This window comes from Recurvomyces mirabilis (genome assembly GCF_035927965.1).
Source record: "Recurvomyces mirabilis strain CCFEE 5264 chromosome Unknown scaffold_1, whole genome shotgun sequence".
Classification (NCBI taxonomy): domain Eukaryota; kingdom Fungi; phylum Ascomycota; class Dothideomycetes; order Mycosphaerellales; family Teratosphaeriaceae; genus Recurvomyces; species Recurvomyces mirabilis.
In genome coordinates, this window is record NW_027041935.1 from 8,255 (window position 1) to 29,678 (window position 21,424).

General features: G+C 53.2%; 11 protein-coding genes across 11 annotated transcripts; 6 read left to right on the top strand and 5 right to left on the bottom strand.

The window, feature by feature from the left end:
• Positions 1-660: 660 nt before the first annotated feature.
• On the top strand, positions 661-1,468 carry LTS14_000002 (uncharacterized protein; the record flags this gene model as incomplete). The annotated part of the gene is made up of 4 exons (XM_064832717.1): positions 661-811; positions 860-1,065; positions 1,116-1,312; positions 1,378-1,468. The coding sequence occupies 4 exons, from the start codon at positions 661-663 to the stop codon at positions 1,466-1,468; spliced, it is 645 nt and encodes a 214-aa protein (XP_064698986.1).
• A 397-nt stretch (positions 1,469-1,865) lies between these two features.
• On the bottom strand, positions 1,866-2,906 carry LTS14_000003 (uncharacterized protein; the record flags this gene model as incomplete). The annotated part of the gene is made up of 3 exons (XM_064832718.1): positions 1,866-2,201; positions 2,282-2,787; positions 2,840-2,906. The coding sequence occupies 3 exons, from the start codon at positions 2,904-2,906 to the stop codon at positions 1,866-1,868; spliced, it is 909 nt and encodes a 302-aa protein (XP_064698987.1).
• A 1,460-nt stretch (positions 2,907-4,366) lies between these two features.
• LTS14_000004 (uncharacterized protein) lies at positions 4,367-5,234 on the top strand (the record flags this gene model as incomplete). Its single annotated transcript, XM_064832719.1, has 2 exons — positions 4,367-4,568; positions 4,621-5,234. 2 exons carry the CDS (start codon positions 4,367-4,369, stop codon positions 5,232-5,234), a joined length of 816 nt encoding a protein of 271 aa, XP_064698988.1.
• A 203-nt stretch (positions 5,235-5,437) lies between these two features.
• On the bottom strand, positions 5,438-6,751 carry LTS14_000005 (uncharacterized protein; the record flags this gene model as incomplete). The annotated part of the gene is made up of 1 exon (XM_064832720.1): positions 5,438-6,751. One exon carries the CDS (start codon positions 6,749-6,751, stop codon positions 5,438-5,440), a length of 1,314 nt encoding a protein of 437 aa, XP_064698989.1.
• Positions 6,752-7,587: 836 nt separating this feature from the next.
• LTS14_000006 (uncharacterized protein) lies at positions 7,588-8,157 on the bottom strand (the record flags this gene model as incomplete). The annotated part of the gene is made up of 1 exon (XM_064832721.1): positions 7,588-8,157. One exon carries the CDS (start codon positions 8,155-8,157, stop codon positions 7,588-7,590), a length of 570 nt encoding a protein of 189 aa, XP_064698990.1.
• A 1,650-nt stretch (positions 8,158-9,807) lies between these two features.
• Positions 9,808-11,409, top strand: LTS14_000007 (uncharacterized protein; the record flags this gene model as incomplete). The annotated part of the gene is made up of 3 exons (XM_064832722.1): positions 9,808-10,128; positions 10,188-11,267; positions 11,326-11,409. 3 exons carry the CDS (start codon positions 9,808-9,810, stop codon positions 11,407-11,409), a joined length of 1,485 nt encoding a protein of 494 aa, XP_064698991.1.
• A 1,201-nt stretch (positions 11,410-12,610) lies between these two features.
• Positions 12,611-13,129, top strand: SDH3 (cytochrome b subunit of succinate dehydrogenase, Sdh3p; the record flags this gene model as incomplete). The annotated part of the gene is made up of 2 exons (XM_064832723.1): positions 12,611-12,632; positions 12,696-13,129. 2 exons carry the CDS (start codon positions 12,611-12,613, stop codon positions 13,127-13,129), a joined length of 456 nt encoding a protein of 151 aa, XP_064698992.1.
• A 515-nt stretch (positions 13,130-13,644) lies between these two features.
• LTS14_000009 (uncharacterized protein) lies at positions 13,645-14,283 on the bottom strand (the record flags this gene model as incomplete). The annotated part of the gene is made up of 1 exon (XM_064832724.1): positions 13,645-14,283. One exon carries the CDS (start codon positions 14,281-14,283, stop codon positions 13,645-13,647), a length of 639 nt encoding a protein of 212 aa, XP_064698993.1.
• A 749-nt stretch (positions 14,284-15,032) lies between these two features.
• On the bottom strand, positions 15,033-15,561 carry LTS14_000010 (uncharacterized protein; the record flags this gene model as incomplete). Its single annotated transcript, XM_064832725.1, has 3 exons — positions 15,033-15,115; positions 15,180-15,341; positions 15,411-15,561. 3 exons carry the CDS (start codon positions 15,559-15,561, stop codon positions 15,033-15,035), a joined length of 396 nt encoding a protein of 131 aa, XP_064698994.1.
• A 734-nt stretch (positions 15,562-16,295) lies between these two features.
• On the top strand, positions 16,296-17,218 carry LTS14_000011 (uncharacterized protein; the record flags this gene model as incomplete). Its single annotated transcript, XM_064832726.1, has 3 exons — positions 16,296-16,356; positions 16,493-16,840; positions 16,896-17,218. The coding sequence occupies 3 exons, from the start codon at positions 16,296-16,298 to the stop codon at positions 17,216-17,218; spliced, it is 732 nt and encodes a 243-aa protein (XP_064698995.1).
• Positions 17,219-18,118: 900 nt separating this feature from the next.
• LTS14_000012 (uncharacterized protein) lies at positions 18,119-20,397 on the top strand (the record flags this gene model as incomplete). Its single annotated transcript, XM_064832727.1, has 2 exons — positions 18,119-18,155; positions 18,245-20,397. The coding sequence occupies 2 exons, from the start codon at positions 18,119-18,121 to the stop codon at positions 20,395-20,397; spliced, it is 2,190 nt and encodes a 729-aa protein (XP_064698996.1).
• Positions 20,398-21,424: the final 1,027 nt, after the last annotated feature.

Sequence of the window (21,424 nt, forward strand, 5' to 3'; positions counted from 1 at the left end):
TATCTAAGACTAGTAGGCGTAGTAGTATCTATAAAATAGCTTTATTAATATATATTTACGCTATAATAGTCTCTCGAGCTTCGGCGCTAGCTCCGATACGTCTACCTAAAACAGTAGTACGCCGAAACAATTAAATAACAATATAGCTAAGCAGCTTAGTAGCACGAGGAGACTAGTACACCTTGCGATAACAAAGGCCTGCGGTCACGCGCCTCGCCGGCGCGACAGATCGTCCATAAGCGGAGGAACCTGCAATCTTCCTGATCCAACATCAACCCTCGCCAATCGTAGATCCTAATCCCAAGCACCCGGCCACGGACTCGCCACAGGTCCATCTGTGAGGCAGAGAAGCAGCCCATGCACTTCACTCGGCGGAAGACCGCCAGTGGCTCGCATCGACAATGCTATCTGCGACACAATACTTTGGCCCAGATGATATCAAATATATTGCCTGGAGTGCCTAGACCCGGGTTGCAATACTGGCGGCTGTTACAGTAAGGAGACTCGTGCTCCTCCATGAAGCTTTATCCGGTCCCGGCTGTTGGCGGTGCTATGAAACCACAGGCTACCAGTAATGCTTATAAGCTGACATACTTGGCCTTTGTTACGAGAGACTAACGATCAGACCCTCCACCTCTTCGTACTATTCCAGCTATCATCATGCTGTCTTTCATCCGCGTCCTGATTGCGGCCACAGCTGCGGTGGGCGTGCTTGCAGCGCCCATAGACGACCCCGTAGATATCCACTTGAGCAGGCGGTCCAACACAGCCAACAGCAAAGGCACCAACAATGGGTACTATTATCAGTTCTGTAGGTACACAGCATAGGCAATCATATCTCCTTGCTGAGCCGTCACAGGGGACGACGGCGCGAGCGGCTCCACTACCTACACCAACAAGGGCAGTGGCGAGTATTCTGTACAATGGTCCAACCCGAACGATTTCACTGCTGGTAAGGGCTGGCAGCAAGCACAGCCTCGCAACATCACCTTTACCGGCACCATGAATGTTCAAGGTAACTTTTACTTGGCTGTCTACACCTGGTCGGGTCAGGGAGAGAACTATGTATGCCGCCTTTCCTCGCGCTCCACGAACACCAGCTGACGTCTTCCAAGATCCTTGAGAACTATGGCACCTACAATCCCTGCGTCAAGGGCAAGACAGTCGCTACCATTAACAGTGACGGTAGCGACTACCAGGTCTGCCTTGTCGATCGAGGTAACAACTATCTCCAGAACTGGTCAATTCGCAAGAACAAGAGGACCAGCGGCACCGTCACGACAGCTAACCACTACAATGCCTATGCTGCTCAGTAAGTCCGCTCATAATGAGTCCCTTTTGAGAGATGAGATGGACTCCAGTTAACGCTTTTGTTAGTGGCTTGAATCACAACCCGCTGAGTGCTGCTCAATACCAGATTGTGTCCACTGAGGGTTTCTACGACGTTGACAACAACATCCGCACATGAGGTTCCTCCGACATCACAATTCATTAGCCCAGCGCACCTTTTCGCCATCTTGCTTGGGTCTGTGGGTACGCGAACTGCTGCTTCGTGCCTGAAGATTGGGGTGTACCTTTCTGTGTATTTATTGGTGTGTGACATATTTCTGTACGCGACCTGTATCTGCGGAAAGCCAACGTTGTCAGACCGCATCCGTGCTTGTGACATTGTTACACGTTCGAGAGCCGGATTGATGTCGATTTCTCGGTGATAGTACCACGCTAGTGGTGCTGCGTTTGCACATCCGCTACATCGTAGTCCATGCCTCCGACTCCCGATGATCTCACCACTCCGCACATAGCAGTGCGCAAGCGCAGTGACTGTCCACAGAAGGAGTTGCCCTGACACTTGCGGGCAACTGCGCCTACAGACTTAGCCCACTCTGGAATATACTCCCATATCGGTCACCCTCCACAGGAATTCGATCCAAGTACTCTTGCAGCGCACCAACTTCCTCGCCGGTCAATTTGACATCCTTGGTGTTCTCCATGACTCTCTCGGACTTCGACGCGCCAGGTATGGGCAACGCACCTTGCTGCTTCACCCACGCAATAGCCAGCTGCGGCGCCGTGAGTCCCCGTTTTCGAGCAATCCCCTCTACTTTCTCCGCCAATTTGACGTTCTTCTCAAAGTTACCTGGTTGGAAACGAGGGTAATGGTGCCTGTAGTCGTCCTTGGGCAGGTCTTCGTATCTCTTGAGCTGACCTGTTAGCCAGCCGCGGTCGAGGGGGCTGTAGGCGACGACTGGTATGCCAAGCTCTGCAGCTGTCTCCAACACACCGCCTTTTTGAAGCGCATGGCGCGAGAACAACAGCTCAGCTCGATCTCTACCGCCGAGGGTGGGTGCACAGAATGTGCCTTGCGGACCGTGGAGGCATTGACCTCGCTGAGGCCATACGATCCGATCTTGCCTTGCTCGATTAGCACTACCAGGGTCTTTACGCTCGTCTCGATCGGTACATTAGGATCGACACGCGCACACTCGAAAATGTCGATGGATTTGACGCCATCCAATACCCTCAGACTTTCCTCAACAGAAGCACGGATGCCAGCCTCACTTCCATCCGGCGTGAATGTGGCGCCATTATACGCTCCTTTGATACTCAACACCACTTTTGCTGCATCCTGTGGATAGGTATCGAAATATTGCTTCAGCAGCTGCAAAGAGTTACGCTCAGGAGACGCGTAGAAAGTCCCGGCGTTCAAGAAATTGGCGCCATTTTCCAGCGCCGTTTTCATGACTTTGACCGCGTCATCAAAGGGCGTGTTGTAGAAGGCCGTGAATCCTGCAGGTCGGTAGTCAGTCGAGATTCAACGCGCACGTGGAATAACACTCACCCATCAGGCCATAGCCAACAGAGCCGACAGGTTTGCCCGCAATAGAGGTGACAGGACGAGAGGACATGCTGAGCTAGTTTTGTATGGGCGAATGTATGGAGCATCAGAAAATGGTATCCTCGAGTGCTGCTGACGGTAGTGATGTCTTGTGCAGAGACTTGTTGCAGCGAGCAACCGTTGTATGTCGCACTCAAGTCTTCTGTCGTCCCGAAGCTCACGACGGACATAGCTGCACGCAATCCGGCAAAGCGCTCAATGTGGTTCTACCGCATTTTCGATGGCTGAGAGTCATCCCGAGCCAGCACTTGGCAGTGAGCGTGTAGACAGCTCTGTAGAGCTACGTTAAGTCCGTGAACGATGAATTGTAGCACTTCACCGCTTGCATGCCGCGGCATTGCATTGCCCAAGGCATTTGGTGCTTTCCATTGTAGGGGACGAGTTACACCGAGCATTAAATTCGAGCAGAGCGAGCCGTACTGGGTCGGATTTAGGGCAACATGACAAAGCAGCTAAGCCAGGCCTGGTGAACGAACATTACCCGCTATCATCCAGATCTAGCCGTAGCACAGAGATTGTTCGCCATCAGTCCCTGAAGACGTTGATCGTCATTTGACATCGCTGGGTCGTAGGCTCGTGTATCTTCTGACGACCTCAACGAGTCTCTACAAGATCATCGCACAACAGCTGGTGAAACAACCTCCACCTCCACCTCCACCTCTTTCCGCTCCCATGAGGCGTCTCAACCGCTCGCGGTGTGGCAATGCGCTATAGAGTGGCTTGGGAGTAAGTTGCCATACGGACACTGGCCAGCGTCGGCATGCTACTGTCAGCCAGTCGATATTCGACTCGACGTGCGAGATGCTAGGCTTGATGAGAAGCTCTAAATGCCGTGTGCATAGTCGCGGTGGGGTCAGATGTCGAGAATCCGAGTTATAATTGTGCGCAAAATAACTATCGCATGCTAAGACCTAGGGTTATAGTATCCTCGAGGAGCGCCTATACCTTAGAAGCTACCTAAGGCTCCTTACGCTACGTTATAACGTATACTAAAAGTAATAATACCTTTAACTCGACTATTATTAGAATTCTTACCCTATTTAAGGCTTTATTAGGACGATAACTAGATATTTTAGGTATAGGCGCTCCTCGAGGATACGACCGAGGGGGATACTTTCCCTAACTTTAGGTCTTAGCATGCGATAGTTATTTTGCGCACAATTGTAGTACATTTAGCGCGGACAACCGCGTGCAACGGCGATTGAGACGCTCGCCATTCATTTACATACATTCGCGTCCATAGCAGTCAACGTAGCATGGGCTGGAGCATATCTTCCATAATGGGACTTATAGAAGGAGAGCCAGAATGCAGAACCACCTCGGTATGTTTATGGAGGCGTCCGCGTAAGGTGGAATTGACTTTCAAAGTTGGAGGGGCAGTTGTCCTTCGAGGACACGTCGAGATGTCCCGCGCAGGACATATATTCGAAAGACGTGGGATGGGAGCATCCTTGAGATCACAAACATACTATGTACCTTCCTATCCTTGTATTTGGCGTACTGCCTTGGCTTGCGCTCGGCGCAGTCACGAGCAATGGCGTACAGCTCACAGAAGCAGAACTAGCACATTTTGATGGCACTGGCGATGATGGCAAAATCTATCTTTCCATCAACGGGACCATTTTCGATGTCTCCGCTTCACCAGCATTCTACGGTCCGGGTGGTCACTACCGTGAGTACGCACTGAATGATCATGCGACTCGCGCACACTGAATGCCCAGCAGACCACTTCACAGGCAAAGATGCTTCCCGAGCGTGGGTGTCTGAATGCTGGGACACCGAGGATCAACTCACTTGGCGGATGGATGGCATAGAAGCCATGTTCATGCCGAAATATCTCGACGAGCAGATGCAGCAAAATGCTGATGGCGAGTCTGATATCGAAGGTGCCGATGCTTTCGGCGGCGCCGATCTGCTCAAAATGGCAAAGCAGGTCGTGAGCAAGTACGGACGCGTTTCGAAGAAGGCCATCGATGCAAGGCGGGTGACAGATCGCAAAGAAGCCGAACAGAGCGCCCAAGCAGCTCTTGCCCACTGGATCAAGTTCTTTAGCGATAATAGCAAGTACAACGTCATCGGCAATGTCATCTTGGACGATAGCAAACCGGAGCCTCCAGGTCTTTGCGAAGCTGCACTGAAGAAGCGGCCTGTGAGAGGTGGGAAGCTGGATGCATTAATGCAGGCTGGAATGGGAATGGGTGGTGGTGGAGCGGGAGGTGGCAAGAAGCCTGCCGCTGGGATGCCAGACTTTGTCAAGAATGCCGGTCAGAAGGCCGCCAATGTTGTGGTTGGCAAGAAAGATAGCGAGCAGGAGGATGTGAGCAAAGACGAGCTTTAAACGCTAACTATTTCGAGGACGGTCTCGACGGCAGGGTCAATAGGTGCTCTCTTTACAAGTCCTTACTCCTCACAAGTCCTTTCACGTCCGGGTGAAGGCTCTATCGAATGCAGGAGATTGCTGGCACTTGGGCGTTTGAGCATAACCGCCAATCACGCATTTGCAACGCTCTTATATAAGAAGGCATCGACCTCTAGCATCACTCACAGCTTTGAAGTAGTTTTAACCTTCGACGTCTTCGGCTTGTACGCCTTTTCAGCCCAAAACATCCAATCAGCCGAGAGCATCGTTTTCTCCCTCCTGTCAAGGCTCTTCCATTCAGCCTCATCTTTAGTCTCGTCACCACGAAATTTGACCAAAGTCTCAGCTATCCACTTCGCACTTACCTCAGCAACAAGTCTAGGATGCTCGAGGGGCGCGAAGTGACTGCCTTGCACGCTTCTCCTCTGCACCTTGCCCGCGACTTCTCCACCACTGCCGCCTGGTCCGACACCTATTCTGCTTAAGAAGTCGTCCCGAAATTCAGGCATGTTATTCGCGAAGTTCACACACTCTCCGTGGATGTACAAGCACGCTGGACGTATCAACGGTAAGATGGCAAACGTTGATAACATTGCCGGTTGATATGCGGGTTGTCCGAGTGCATCGAACTCGGCTTGTGTAAGATCGGGATGTGTCCTGCTGTCTGGTTGAAACTCACTGAAACTCTTATCTGCTGCTGGATGAGCACCTCGTGCAAAGGCGCGGACGTCATGATGTATAGTCATAGTCAAAGTGACGGCTTCTGCACCCTCACTGTTCTGCGGTGCGTCAGGATACAGCAGCGTAGGCAGCTTACGCAATGCATACTCCTCGTACTTCGCCACCACCCTAGAGTCCCAAGTGCTCCTCATGCGACTCTTCCTAAGCCGCTCCAGTGCCACTTCGCGAGACGGCCAGCGGTCGATTTGAACACCACTGAAATAGATGTTCGCGAAGTTGTATTGCGGCGCATACCTATTCCACGTGACAGGCTCGAAACACACGAGGCCAGCAAACAACCTCGGGTGCAAATGGCTCAACTGCATGATGTTCGTCCCGCCCATACTATGCCCGATACCCACAATAGGGCGGATCATCTCTTTACGGAAGACATTGACCATATGCAGCAGATCACGGGCATGATCCCACCAGTCGAAGTCAATACCAAGCTGGCCTTCGTTCATGACACCGCTCTGCCCGTGCGTGACGGCGTCTGCGATCCATATGCTGCGGATCCTGCCCCGTTCGGCAGTCGCTGTCCATTGCTCCAACAAGTCATCGAAAAAAGGCTCGTACAGCTCTTTCAACACGCCCGCGGCATGGGCAGCGATGATCGTCACGTCGCCTGCTTGCGGCGCCAAGTTATTGCGTGGTGTGTATTGCTTCACAGCGAGGTGCAGGACATCTTCTTGCGAGTTGGCGGTGGATTGGTAGTAGCCTCGGATGTGCTGACATTCAACGGTGTGCTCCGTAACGCTGAAGTGGCGTGTTGACATCGTGTCGACTGCTCGCATTCCGCCTCTTCTCCGAGCAGCACCGTTACAAGGTCACCGACCTATATACGAACCTGTAAGGTTCGTTGGCTCACGTCTGACAGGGCCACTCTGGAAACCTAATAACATGTAAACTGACAGGCATAGCTCAGCTGTCACTGACCATATTGGACAGTCATTATTAGCCGATGGCTCGAATACCACGCCTCAGATTAGGGCTCCGAGTACGTACTTCAGCCTCAGCCCTACGGGTGTGAAAAGATATTCTTGGCCCGATATGCGGACGCTGCATGTCTACCATCACGACCACAATGCAACACCAGACGTGCTGCCAAGTGACCCTCTCTCGCCAACTTTGTGCCAGGGACGGCATCAACTCAGAGGAATGGGTTGCCATTTCATGTCCTTCGCGCCCTGCAATCACATAGCCAGTACTGATTCGGCCGCTGCAATTGTTATCGACGTGAAGGAGAAGGAAGGCGATTCTATTGAGCGTATGTTCATGGAAGCCGCTGTCCTCGTCTGCTTAGCCATCTACCTCCGTGGACCGGGCAGTCTTCAGTCACATCCGACCAAGCCAGCTCCTATCGTCACTTCTCCATTCCTTCGGATAGACGATAGTACTCCTCGTTTTGCCGCGGACCTTGCAGTGACGGTGTATGAGCTCAAAGTGATTGATTCATTGCCTCTGTTACGGGTGTCTGTACGCCAAGGCCCGCCTTTGAGCGCAAATCCCCATCAGATATTGCACGGCAGGCAGTCGTCATGGTACCCAATCTGTCACCGAGCGGAGTTGCTGGACATTGCTTCCTGTCGTTGTGCTCGACGGTGATGAGCTTCTAGCCCAGAGATGTCTTACCTGCCATATCTCCTCGACGGGGTGTAGGCTTGTCGCGAATGCATAGGTCGCCGTCTGGCTCATGTGGTCCCCCATCTTCGTTGCTCACGGCTGAACTTGATCGAGCGGACCTGCGAGAGTTGACCTCACTGCCTAGAGCGCCGCTCATAAGATACAGATCATCATCGGACTCGTCGTCATCTGGTGGGACTCGAGGGTAGCTCAAGCACTTGCATTTGCCCCCACAGCCTAGCAAGCAGTTCCCACGGTCGTCGACGAGCCTCGCTCGTGGTGACGTCGGCTCAGAAGCCACAGGGACTGGTGAGCCACTAGTCCTGAGCTTCGTCTCGACAGTAAACAGCATCTTGCGGAGACGGCTTGCAGCGTCGTTCTGAACCTGGAGTTTATCACCCTTTGCCGCATCTGCAAGATCCTGCGCAAGATATGTTACCTTGTAAACACCCAGCGTAGTTCGGTCAAGGCTTGATTCACCATCGCTACCTTCTGGATAGCCTTCAAACGAGCCGGTCTCGTGCTTTTCCGCATTCAATACATCAGTGGAGTCTACCATGGCTGGGAATGTGGCGGCTACACGCGGATCGATTCCAGTGCGATCAGGAGGTTGTCAGAGTGATGGGGTTAGTGATGCCATGAGTGATGTCTCTCGTGCGTGCGTGATCCTGATATTGTATCGCAAGAAGGGCAGGAAAGGAATGAGGCCAACGATGCCAAAACATAACCCTACATCCGAACTGAATTGCTGTAGTCACTACAGACCAAGCGAGCATTCACCAGTCACTGCCGGCATGTATCGTAGTGTACAACTCCGCGAACCTGCGTGTGCATAATGTGGACACAAGCGTAGTGTCTTGAGATACTGACCATCCACCTACATCTCGCCAGCTCAAGCAGGCACTTACATGACGTGCTCTGGCACTCACGGCATACCATTACCCCAACTCACAAAGGCTCGATTTCTCGTGGCAAGCTTGGGACGTCGTCGGGTAGCCAGAGTCGAAGCGCTCTGCTGATGTCTTACGCTTGCCGCCGCAGAACATCGTTGCGCAACAATGATGGACGAGCTCAGACGACCCGCCACGCGGCTGTTTGCATGCATCTTGGATAAATCCATTGTGTCCCGTGAGAGCAGCGGCTATACTGGCTAGGGTCGGAGGTGGCTCCATACTTGATCGCAGTCTCGCGCCGCGCCTCTCACACATGGACGCGGCACTGAGTAGGTCAAGAACAGTCCGCATAGGTGAGAATATCAAGGCGCAGAAGCGAAGTCCTGCTCCACTGCTGTTCAAGACACGGATCAGCGGCAAGGGAGAAGCAGGCTGCCAGTCATCTTATGTCCACATAGAGGGACAAAGACTGTGGGACGAGATGGTCACTAATATGGCTCTCCTCCAAAGCGAGGATTTGTCGTTAATGACGAGGACATAATGTTGCACCGGCGTGAAGGCAGGTTCCAAGTACATAACGATCTCAGCGTTAAGATCGAGCCGATAAGCCTTACTTCTCGCTCGTCTCCAGCGCCGTGTCCCCGAGTCATTCCGATCTTGGCTCGTTCTAGTTTGCCATGGCTGAGACTTCCGAGTACCGGACGGGCAAGCGCTCATTCCATACACTCACGTCTATCGACCGTTCGTCGTCACTTGCTCTACTCTGTGTAGGAGAATGGTGAACTTATTCGTCAGGAATGTCATGATGGAGAAGCGAAAGCGTGTCCAAGCTCAATTGGGCAGGCACTAGCCGACGGGGCGAACTATGGCCGGACGGGATGCTGCAGGAACGACGGGCGACGGACCCAAAGCCACGTTTTTGGGATCCGCCCGGGTGCAATCTCCGTGCTCTGCGGGACAATTGGGGTTCTCGAGTCCCGTGGTTGCTGTTGGCCAGATATTCGAGTAACGACCTGTGCCTTCCTTCTTCGCGCTCACCAGGCGCCGACTTCGTTTGATCCCTCAATCCGCTCAACTTCACTTCGCTGCACTCTTTCGGGCCCTCCTTTGTCAGCAGCTGACGCCTAGCTAATCACAGGCGCCGCATCGAGCCCCACATTATTCACCATCGAGCCCACTTGATTGCTGGGAAGGACGGTGTGACAGTGACGGTGACACAAGCACGAAAGCTGCGCGCATCCGCTCCACAACGGCGGCGGCGGCAAGCTGCAGCAGCTTACTACCCACGCCGATAAGCAATAGTATCGTCCGTGGCCATGGGCTTGTTCTCGAGGAAGTCCTCCAATCGCAACCAGCAGAACGGCGACAGCAATTACTCCAACGGAGACCTCAGACCACCATACAACATGAAGCGGGCCAACAGTAATCCCGCCGAGAATGCGAGTATACCTGATATACCACTCCCCAAAGCACCCGACCCGAACCTGGACCCGGCGGGGTATCTACGCAGTATCTATGCAGTACGCGAGCGAAGCAGGCTGGTATTGGACAAGGCGAAGAGGAACCAGCTGCGGCACTTCACCGTGGACATGTCCAAGTTTGCAGATACTGCCAATTATGTCGTGGCTATCATTAAGGTACATGAGATATATGGTGTCTGGCTGCCAAGACATGTGACTAACATGTGACCTCGAAGCGAGACTTCCACCCGGACTACAGTAGCATCCCACCTCACGGCCGATGGCAGCATTTCGAAGTCGGTGGACGACCACGCGTAGACCAACTAATGGCCACATGGCCAAGCACAGTAGACAACCAGGAACGAACACGACGGCTCATCGACCTCTTCGTGGTATCTGTATTATTGGATGCAGGCGCTGGCACAAAATGGCAGTACAAGTCAAAAGAAAGTGGCAAGGTCTACAAACGCAGTGAGGGTCTGGCAGTCGCGAGCTTGGAGATGTTCAAGATGGGTCTCTTTTCCAGCGATCCAGAGCAGCCTTGTCAGGTGGACAGTGGAGGGCTGAAGAAGCTGAATACCGATAAGATGGCCAAGGGTCTGCAAGTGAGCTCGGACAATCCCATCGATGGGCTGGAAGGAAGAACAAATCTGCTGGTGAGGTTGGGAGATGCGCTGCTCAACCAGCAGATCTTTGGACCGGAGGCAAGACCAGGGAACATGCTGGACTACTTGCTTTCGCATCCTTCGACTGGCGTGTCCGCTGTGCCGATCGTGCCTTTGCCGACATTATGGACGACACTCATGGATGGATTCTCACCAATTTGGCCAGCTACCCGAACACAAATCGATGGTGTACCGCTTGGAGATGCATGGCCGTGTGGATCGATGCCTTCGCATCCGACACATCCATGGGAGAACATTGTGCCTTTCCACAAATTGACACAGTGGATGACATACTCGCTCATGGTGCCCATGCAGAAACTGGCGAATGTGCATTTCGTGGGTGTGGAACTCATGACTGGGTTGCCAGAGTATAGGAATGGTGGCTTGCTGGTGGATACTGGACTTCTCACCCTGAAGCCGGATGATGCCAAGCGTGGGCTGGAGCAGTACCAGATGAATGCCACAAGGCAAGGGCAACCGAATGTGGAAGTGGTTCCTCTTTTCACCGCAGACGACGATGTGATTGTGGAGTGGCGAGCTCTGACGGTCGGCTTTCTGGACATGTTACTTGAAGAAGTGAACACGCTTCTCGGCCTGCACGGTAGCGACAAGCTGAGTCTCGCACAAATGCTGGAAGCTGGCACATGGAAGGTGAGGGACGTGAAAGCTTACACGGCACACGAACAATTTACTGACTACCACTCCCCAGGGCGGCCGCGAAATCGCCGAAGTCTCTCGACCCAACACCAAAGAACCCCCGATAATGATTTTATCCGACGGCACAGTATTTTAGGAGAGTGCACTGTTCGAAGGATGGCATTGCCACGGTATCGCCTCTTGGCCTGGACCCGAAAGCATAAATGCCGAGACATTCAATCTCCGTTTTGCCATAGAGTATGAGATACTGCAGAACAAGAAGGGGCAGATTTCGTTTCAGCAGAAGGATTCGAGGCGGACGAGTGTGGCTACTGTGCGCGAACAGAGTCAGCGGGATATGCTTCTCCAGCAGCAGAGGGCGTATGAGGGTGTTTTTGCGCCCGTGGGCAACCATCCGCTGAGAGCGCATCCGATGAGGCGGAGGACGGAGGGGAGTAGTAGTGAGAGCTACCATTCTGCGAGTTTGTGAGAGATGGCATCGCGGCATTCAGAGATGGCGGGCTGTACCACAGGTCGTGCAGCGAGAAGCTGCGGCGGGTTGGGACCGAAGGTACAGAGAGGAAGGGGTGTTCCAGAGCGAAGAAGTCGTTGACAGGCTCAGGAATGGATGAAGTTGGTAATGATGAGACGACCATGAACATGTGATATCCCCAGTTGAAGGTAGTGATAGGATTGTACGACGAACAAAGCAAAATCACACATACTGCACCCTCATCCATCCCGTTCCCCCGGTGATGTGTGCCTGGGATACCATATATCGGAGAGCAAGCTATGAAGGTGAGAATGATAGTATAGAAGATGTTGCCCTGATATGAAACGCACGAAGCTCATTGATGAAGCAGCATAATGCGCGATTAACTACGGGTATGATTGGTCTCGAAATCGTCTATGAAGGCACTCGTTGACCACAGCATAACGCTGCAGTCTGAGCGCTGGCCGTCACTTCTTGCTCCCGAGGGTGTCCAGACGGCTTTTGCGATTCCTTGTTGTGAGAGAAACGAAGGAGTGCGGAGGAGACAATTTTATGGTAGGCAGAGTCTGAGCTGATTAGTCATGATATCTTACCGGGATTTGCCGACCTCGGTCGTTGATGCGGCATGTCCATCATCACCTGTGACTGTGCTTGCGATAGAGGTGTAGACTGCCATTGTACCATCACCCAAGGATATATTGGCGAGATGATTCCCCAACGAATTGCGCAGCAGACGCTGAGGCGGTGTATGTGTCAGGAGATTGCTGGTGGATGAAGCAGTGCGAGAGCTGATACATGCTCCCAGTAGCCCTCCAGCAACCAGCAGCACGATTCGTAGCTCCAGCAGCAGCACTCGCCAGCCGAAATGTATATAGCAGCCAACGACGGTGAGCTCATAATCGCTCTTCCATGAGCGACATCAGCTGACAATGGGACGTCCAGCCTCGCAGCCACACAATCCATGGCCGAAAACGATGCCGGCACCGGAATCCTCGCCAAACAGCGCCTCGCCCGCCCCGTCTCCCCCCACCTCAGCATCTACCGTCCGCAAATCACCTGGTATGGCAGCATCATAAACCGCATCACCGGCTCCCTCATGTCCGGCGCCTTCTACCTCTTCGGCGCCGCATACCTCGTAGCACCCGTCATGGGCTGGCACCTCGAGAGTGCGGTGCTCGCTGCCTCTTTCGCGACATGGCCGGTCATACTTCAATTCTTGACCAAGACGGTGTTTGCGTGGCAGTTTACTTATCACACTTTTAACGGGGTGAGGCATTTGGTGTGGGATACGGCGAGTGCGATTAGCAACAAGGCTGTCAATCAGAGTGGGTGGTTTGTGGTGGGGTTGAGCACAGTCTCCGCGGTTGCTTTGGCACTTCTGTGAGGTGGATGCTAGTGAAATGTGTATATTGTCATGAATCAAGCTATTCTGCATCAGGTCTGTCTCCTGTCTCCTGCGACACTCGGCAGCTCGTGCTCGCCCTCCGGCTTGACACTGGGTGTGAGTGCAGCTAGACATGAGCTCAAAGGCGTCTGCCACTGTCCTCCCATCATACAATACAAGCCATGGGCATCCGACAGGCTCATTGTGGAAGCTCGAACGTTGCGGAAACCCTTGTGCACCTTGTCGCTGCGTTGCAAGGCCTTGGTCAGAAGTGTCACCAAGACATGGGCGTCGATCTTGTGGATCTTCATGCCCGAGCGCAGGATTGTACTGAGAGCCTTTGTGAGCAGCTTATCGCGGTGGACTTCTCCATGGCGCCGAGTGTGGCCACACACTATAGTCCTGAGCGACTGCACCCGCGGTTTGGGTGGTGGCTCTGGCCTGCTCCCCGGCGACGGCGGCATCCATGACTCTTTCGCGTGCACGACAATGTGGCGGATTGCTTCAAGTGTCCGTCAGAGACCGGAGACGTTTGAGTACTCCACACCCCCTTGATCATTGGGCGATTCGTCAAAGAATGGAACCCAGCAAAACTCTCTCACACCATCAGCACTCCAAGACCGCGTCACAAATTTGAAGGAACGCCCCGCCTCCTTCAAATTGTTGCAGATCTGCTCGAGTAGCGTGGAGCCGAGAGCACTCTCGAGAAGCTCGTTACTTTCCTCCGCAGCAAGTTGCCGTACACGCTTTCTGTACAAGGCTTCCACGCAAATATTGTCTTTTGAAGGCCTGTGGATAGTCTCTTTGTTAGTGGATTGTCTGGATCCTCCCGACTCGCGAAGCTTCTTGGCCTTGTCAGGATACTCCTCCGCCGCACGAGTTTGAGCGAAGCCATCGTAGAGATAAGTGCTCGGAACAATCAGCGTGAGGCAGCGGATAACGATACGGATGCGTGGTACGGCGGTCATGTCTGCCAAGGCTTGGAGACCGTATGAGTTAACCAGGTGAGCTCTGTTGGTGAAGTGTGTCGCGAGAACAGCATCATCGGCGGAATGAAAGAAGTGGCGGTTTGTGCTGTGGAAGGCGATTGTACTGCCTTCATCGAGGCGATACACGATCAGTCTTAGGCAGTCCTCGTTCAGGGTGTCGAGCATTGCTCTGATGCAAATTGTTGTGATTGTCTGCGGTCGAGAGTGATGGTGTGTCACAAGACAGGGTGTTTGCAGCAGCTTTGGACGGGCCGACGGTACCTATCCCGAGTTGTTCGAGTGAAGTGGGTGGTCATCAAGGCCTTTTCAGTATGGCAGGAGCACAGGGCTGTCGATAAGTGCCATGTAGTCCTGATCCCCTGCCAGCTCGAGGATTCACCCGAGTAGAGTTTTACTACAATTAGAAGATATGGAAGTTGATTGCGTGCAGCAGCAATGGTGCTTGAGGTGTGCTTTTCTTGTCTTTCTTGCGGTGTGTTCGTGATGCGTCTTGCCACCAAATGCTGTGAGTATCTGAAGGCTGAGTGCGCTCCTCAAATCCAGCTCGTCTGCACAATGAAGCGAGTAGGATTTGGTCCACTCGTCGTGCGAGAAGAGGGAGTCGTGAATACTGCTAACGCAGGATGCGACCCAGTCTTGATCTGTACCTTAGCATATACTGTATCGACATGGCTTTAGGGGCTAGTGTACACTTGTTGACACCTAAATGCTCATTGCATCAGACGCAAGGAAAGAAATTTGCGGCACGAATGACTACAAACGAACGTGAGGCAGTGGCATAGTTGATGTTCATAGCTCAACTACATGAATTGAAATCTGAGCAGGCATATAGCCACGTCTCATGATCTCATGGATACCAGCATCTCTTCTGCTGCAAAGCCTTCAGCTGCTACATCTGGCAATGCTCAAAGCATCTACCAGTTGTTGTTGCCCTGGAACGAGTCCTGGAGGCTCTGGTGAGGGCGCTGCTCGTTGGGATCGTATTGGTCGTTTTGGCCTGTGAAGCAATAATCATCAACAGATGGAATCGAGTGTAACATGTTCGAAAATGATATGCTTACCGTAGTGCTGGTCGTACATGTCCTCGGTGCGCTTGGACGCCTCACGCTTAGCACGCTCGCGGTCGATGTAGTCGGCACCCTTGGTCTCGCAAAGCTTGTCAACCTCGCCACCGGCGATGCCGGCGAGCATCTCCTTGGCGAATTGGTGGTTGACGGTCTTGCCTGTAAACATGAAAGCAGTAAGCATCAAAGTCCGATATTACGTGATTGTAGATGTAGGGGAGAGCTTACCCTCACGGCGTTGCTGGTCCTCGAAGACCTTCATGGCAGCGAAAGAGGCACCACCAGCGAGAAGCTCATGGCTGAACTTGCCCTCATGGTCGGGCTGGTCCTGGTTGTAGACCTGGTCGTACTGCTCTTGTCCTTCGCCCCAGCCGAACATCCTGTCTGATTGATTGGGGGTTGGTTGGTAGATTTGTGAAGGTGGTATGAGTAGGTTGATGAGAGTGTGAAAAGCGTTGTAATGCAGAGGAAGTCAGGAGCAGCAGAGAAAGGTTTAAATGATGCTCAATGGTCCCCTTGCCCCACCAACGCACATGTCTGGTGGCAGTGAAGCTAGACTGCTTGCGTCAGCTCGATCCGCCTGGCCTGCAGGTGAAGTCGATTCAGCTTCAGTAGTGAAGCAGGGTCTGGTCGAACCATGTTCACTCCCAGCCTATTGGTAGAAGCTTCGAAGCGGCATACCGTCTCATATTCAATGACTGACGACGTGATCGTTTCATACCTCACTCACGAACCTGCTCCAGAGGTATCAGGGTAGCACATCGTAACAACGATCTACATTCGTGGTGTTTGAGAAGGCGCCCCGCATCGTCATGCCAAATGCCAAGAGGCCCCTCAGGTACGCAAGTGGGCAAGCTTTACCGGGTACGAAAGTCTAGGCACTTTATCGCCTCTAAGCGCTTGCCAAAAGTCTTGTTCAGGCGTGGCAGTGCTTGCGCTTCTTTGCTTCGTGTTCGAAATCGTGTGAGGCGGTGCAAGCCATTGAACAAGTTACACCTTGAATGCACGGGATCGATCGAGAGCTACATGGTATATGACACACTTGGCTGCGCTCATCAAGGGACAAGCGCGCCGGTCGTGGATCTGTGCTACAGTGGCAGAAGATAGACGATCATGGGTCGTCTGCCAGTAACGTCGGACTTCCCGAACAACGTGGTCTTGACTATTGTGCCACGTAAGTAGTGCCAAGTCAAATATATCAGCCTCAAGGCGAGCTTCGGTGACCACGATAGCTTATCCTAGCTCGAGCAGCACGCTAGAGGGTGGCAATATCATGTTCGTCGCCACTGACTAACGGCTGGAGTGAACAGCACCAAACGATGACAAGCCGACCAATATCCTGCTACTGCTCCACGGCCTTGGAGACACACAAGACTCGTTTGTCAAGCTGGGCAAGCAGCTGAACTTGCCAGAGACAGCATGTGTCGTGATACAAGGACCACAAGGACTTCTTGATCTAGGTGGCTTTCATTGGGGCGACGATATCATCTTTGACTCCAATGGCGGTGGCCTCGATGCAGATGCTGGCTTCCGACAGAGCACAGCTATGCTCAAAGGGTTGGTGGAAGATGACTTGCTCGCGAAGTGTGAGTACAAAGGGAGAGAAATCATGATCTTCGGCTTCGGGCAGGGTGGTATGACTGCGCTGAATCTGGCGGGTGAGGATGATAAGTCCACTCTAACAAAAATCATTACGAGCTAAGACAGCAACAGTCGAGCTCCACCAATCCTCCACCACAGAGTTGAACGGCATAATCAGCATCGGCGCCGGCCTTCCATCCTCAGCCGCTGCAGCACTGGTCAACAAGTCAAAAACACCGATCCTCGTCTGTGGCGGTTCGGGCGACTCGATTGTGACTACATCAGCAGAGGAAAAGCTCAAGCACATCTTCGAATTCGTGGAGATCAAGAAGTACCGACGACCTGGCGACAGCATGCCCAGTAATCGGGACGAGATGACGCCGATTATGCAATTCTTCTCTCGCAGGCTGAGAAGCACCAAGGGTGTGCCTGAGGGGAGTGTAGAGGTAGGATGAGCAGGGTCTTTTCTTGTGCCTGGTTTGTAGACGGGGACGGGCGGCAGGAGATCTGATCATCGCTGTTCTCTTACGCAATACCGAGCAAGCGTGGTAGGATTTAATGATCTGACCTGGTCATTGGGCTTTGAGAGGATTATTGCAAGGTCAGGTTGCTGAGCATACCATGCTTCCGAGTCAATAACGTGAGATTCGTGACACGGACAGCGACGCATGACGATGGCAGTATCGATTGTTGTCGAGGAAGTGCACGTTCATGTTGTTTGAGAAGGCGAACAGAAACGGGTGTTCCGCGACCGGGAACATACTGTAGTGCCAGGGTTGAGTGAGACGCCACGCCATGTTCCAGATCGTCTCCCTGCGAGCTATTCTCGTATTCCAATAATCGTCATGCCCACCTCTTCTCTCATCACAGCAGCTTGACAACCAGATGTTCCGCGTGTTGCAACATACATGTCTATTCTATGCTCAGGCACCTCTTGAATCACGCATGTATCTCCTGCACGCCGAAATGCAGGCACGCCGAGGCTGAAACATCCCGACAAGCCGGTCCTGTATTACCGGTCCGGTTGCTATGTGACAACCAAACCAGCCGATCTATTTGCCTCTGACGTCCGTTCGCCGCAAAATTACATGCTGGCCAATGGGTCGCGCAAAAGGTCTCGTGCACTGAGGACATCATTACCGTACATAGCTACCTGCGACCGCTCACCCACATGCAGCCCCTGAACCGAAGTTGTATCCTTATGCTTTCGGGCCACTCTACTCCCTCACACCTCACTTTGTTGCGCCAGCATTGGTGCGGTGGTGGTTGCTGACCCTGCGGCTGTGTTTGCGCTGAAGTATCAGGCGAGGAAGAGTGAGAACGACAAGAGCGTTGATACTGTGGAGAACGATACAATGGCGGAAGACTATCAGATGCTCGAAGAGCTGGGGAGTAAGACATCCCGTCAACTGTTCCACCATACTATAACACACCGTACCACATCACCACCAAGACTAACACCTCACCGTCTCTACTCACAGGTGGCTCCTTCGGCACCGTCTACCGCGCCCTTTGCAAACGCACCGGCGAGACCGTAGCAATCAAACACATCGACCTCGAAGGCAGCGACGATGACATCCGCGAGATCCAACAAGAGATCTCCCTCCTCTCCACCTGCAGCTCCGAATACGTGACCCGATACCGCAACTCATTCGTCCGAGGCACGAAGCTATGGATCGTGATGGAGTACCTTGGTGGTGGGAGCTGTCTCGATCTTCTCAAGCCCGGTCCCATGGCGGAGGCATACATCGCTATCATCATGCGGGAATTGCTGCTGGGGTTAGATTATCTTCACAGTACGGGCAAGATCCATCGGGATATCAAGGCCGCGAACATACTACTCTCGGAGACGGGACAGGTCAAAATTGCTGATTTTGGGGTCGCGGCACAGTTGACGAATATCAAGTCACAACGACTCACATTCGTCGGGACGCCATTCTGGATGGCACCGGAAGTGATACAAGAAGCCGGATATGACTTCCATGCCGATATATGGTCCTTGGGCATCACGGCCATGGAGATGGCGATGGGCGAGCCGCCACGGAGTGATGTCCATCCTATGAAAGTCCTCTTCCTCATACCCAAGGAGAAGCCGCCTCGTCTTGAAGGAGGCAAGTGGAGCAAGGAGTTCAAGGACTTTGTTGCTCTCTGTCTGAACAAGGATGCAGAGCGAAGGCCTTCGGCACGAGCATTGTTGAAGCATGGATTTGTCAGGCGGGCTGGGAAGACCGATATCTTGCAGCATCTGGTCAGGAAGGCGAGAGATTACGAGAGTGGAGGCAGTAGAAGAGACAGTGATGTGCGGTACTATGAGGAGACGCTCAGAGAAATGAGCAGTGCCGACGAGGGTGATGAGTGGATCTTCGACACGATTCGGCCATCTTCCGCAAAGGGTACAGTCAAGAAGTTGGCCAGTGCTCAACATACTGTCAAAAGGCGCAAGCTGGAGAGAATACCTTCAGGAGATGGGTCGGATGTCGAGGGTGCGGCGGCTGCCTTGGAGGACATGAAACTGGATGCTGGTCCGTTGGGCGACATCGCGAACTCGTCAAATACTACGCCCACCAAGGACTTGTCCACTATCCGGACACCGAAGCCTAGGTTGAGCAGTCAACGTAAGGTGTCTGCATTGACGATTCGGAAAATCTCCATCTCCTCACCGACCGCGCGCCGTGTGAGTCGAAAAGTATCGGGTGGCACACCGACAGCTCGCAAGATCAGTGCCCAGCAGCCCAAGCAGCCATTAGGTTTGGATATGTCCTTCGGTAACGGCACATCGACGGTCCGTCAGTTCAAGCGCGTCTCATCTGGCCACCAGCAACCTCAGCAACAGCCACAACTCAAGCCCAGCTCGCCACCACAGCAGACCGCCGCCTCCACCTCACCTCAAGACAGCGTCTTCGACTCTGACTCCGAGAACAAACCTCCCGCTCCTCCCACTTCAGCTCCATCACAGCAGACCCAAACCACCAAGGAGGCCCTCCTAGGCCGACGATGCTTCGTAAAATGCATCGACCCCTCCTTCGCCGAAGGCCAAGCGGCAACCGCCGACCGCCAGAAACGCGAGGCTCTATCCCGAGTGGCAGAAGCCTGGTCCTACCTTGACGAGGTCGATCCAGAAGGAGAACTGATCCTGCTGAAGACGATCATGGACCGGATACAGAGTGATCCCAAACTCGCTAGTGCTTTGTTGCCGCAGCGGGTAGCGGCCGCACAACTAGCATCTCTGCGGATGAATTCGCCGAGCAAGAAACGGACATCGACCATGGGCGTGGAAGCAGGAGAGGTGGGCGCAAGGGATATGACACCTCCCACCTCGCCGTCCAAGCCTGCTCGACGCCAACCGACCGATCGCTCCTCCATACTCTCCTCAGCGCCTTCGTCGCCAACAAAGCCGTCCGGAAGTCCGGGGAAGTTAGTCATGAACCCACAGAACCCTCACCTCAGACGTATGCGCTCGAACCAGCAGTTAGCGGCCGAGAAAGCGGTCGAGGAAAGGGAAAAGGAGAGGACGGTGATGGAGGAGAAGATGCCTGGACGTGTGGAGCCGGGGATGGAGCATGTGGGGATGCTTGGGGATGTGCTATATGGACGATGGAGTGAGGGATTGCAGGCGAGATGGCCGAAAGCTTAGGTGGCTTGGCGGGTGTGATGGGGATTGTGAAGGGAAGTTGTGTTGGCGTGGCAGTGGCTTGAGAGGCGAGAGAGAGTTCACTTCTTGTATGATTATTTTATCAGAGGTACGGCAGCTTGATCTGTTCTGTGCAGTTTTGGGGTAGAATGGCAGTGGGAGGGAAGGTAGAGGTAGAAGCTCGACTGGCCAGTTTAACGGCTTGCTCATGAGGATTTTAGTCACCTTCTCATACCTTGTGCCACTCATAAAATGATTTGCATGCCCACTGAAAGTCGGAAAGTGCGAACCTAGCCAGACAGCCATTAGCTGGCTGGGACTCGCTTATGAACATTTTCTTGGCTTGCGAAAGAAATGTGCGTATGTCAGACTTTGCCTTGCTTGCCTCATGCCCAACCAGCAAAGTATGTATAGCAGATGCGGTTGGGCGGTGGAGTCGGATTACCAGAAGCTCTTGGAGCTCATCAACCGGTGCACGATATAGTATGGAGTTTCATTCGGCGAAATGGGGTTCTTACCTTCGTCGAGTATGCTGCGGCAAATTTGGTATGCTGCTGCGTGCAAGGATACATTTGTGCCCTACACTGAGGTCGAGGCACTTGAGCTCTCATAGATCAAAGGAGTTGATGATGTCGGTAATGTGTCATGCTTGTTGTAATAATAAGATGTCCCAACTATCAGGTCATCACCCTTTCATGGAAGCCGTCCTGGGTTAACAGGACTACCCTCGTGGCGATGGTTTTGGAAGTGGTATAGACTCGCTGAGGAATCTCGTTCTCGACCACATTTCGGAGTCGCCAAATTCAGTTGTATTTATCCCTTTGTGTGAGGAGCTGATGGTGGCGATGATTTGAGTAAGTGGTCTTGGTTGTATCAAAGGAAGAAGAGCTCCTGGCTGAGCCCTGGTGCGGCGAGCGGTGGTGAAATCATGTGACATTGATCTCTACCTAATGGTGCCGAGGGGAAGCCGAAGCTGGGACGAGAAGCTTGTGGCTTGCAGGCTTGCTTCGGAATACGAGAGCTTGAAAGA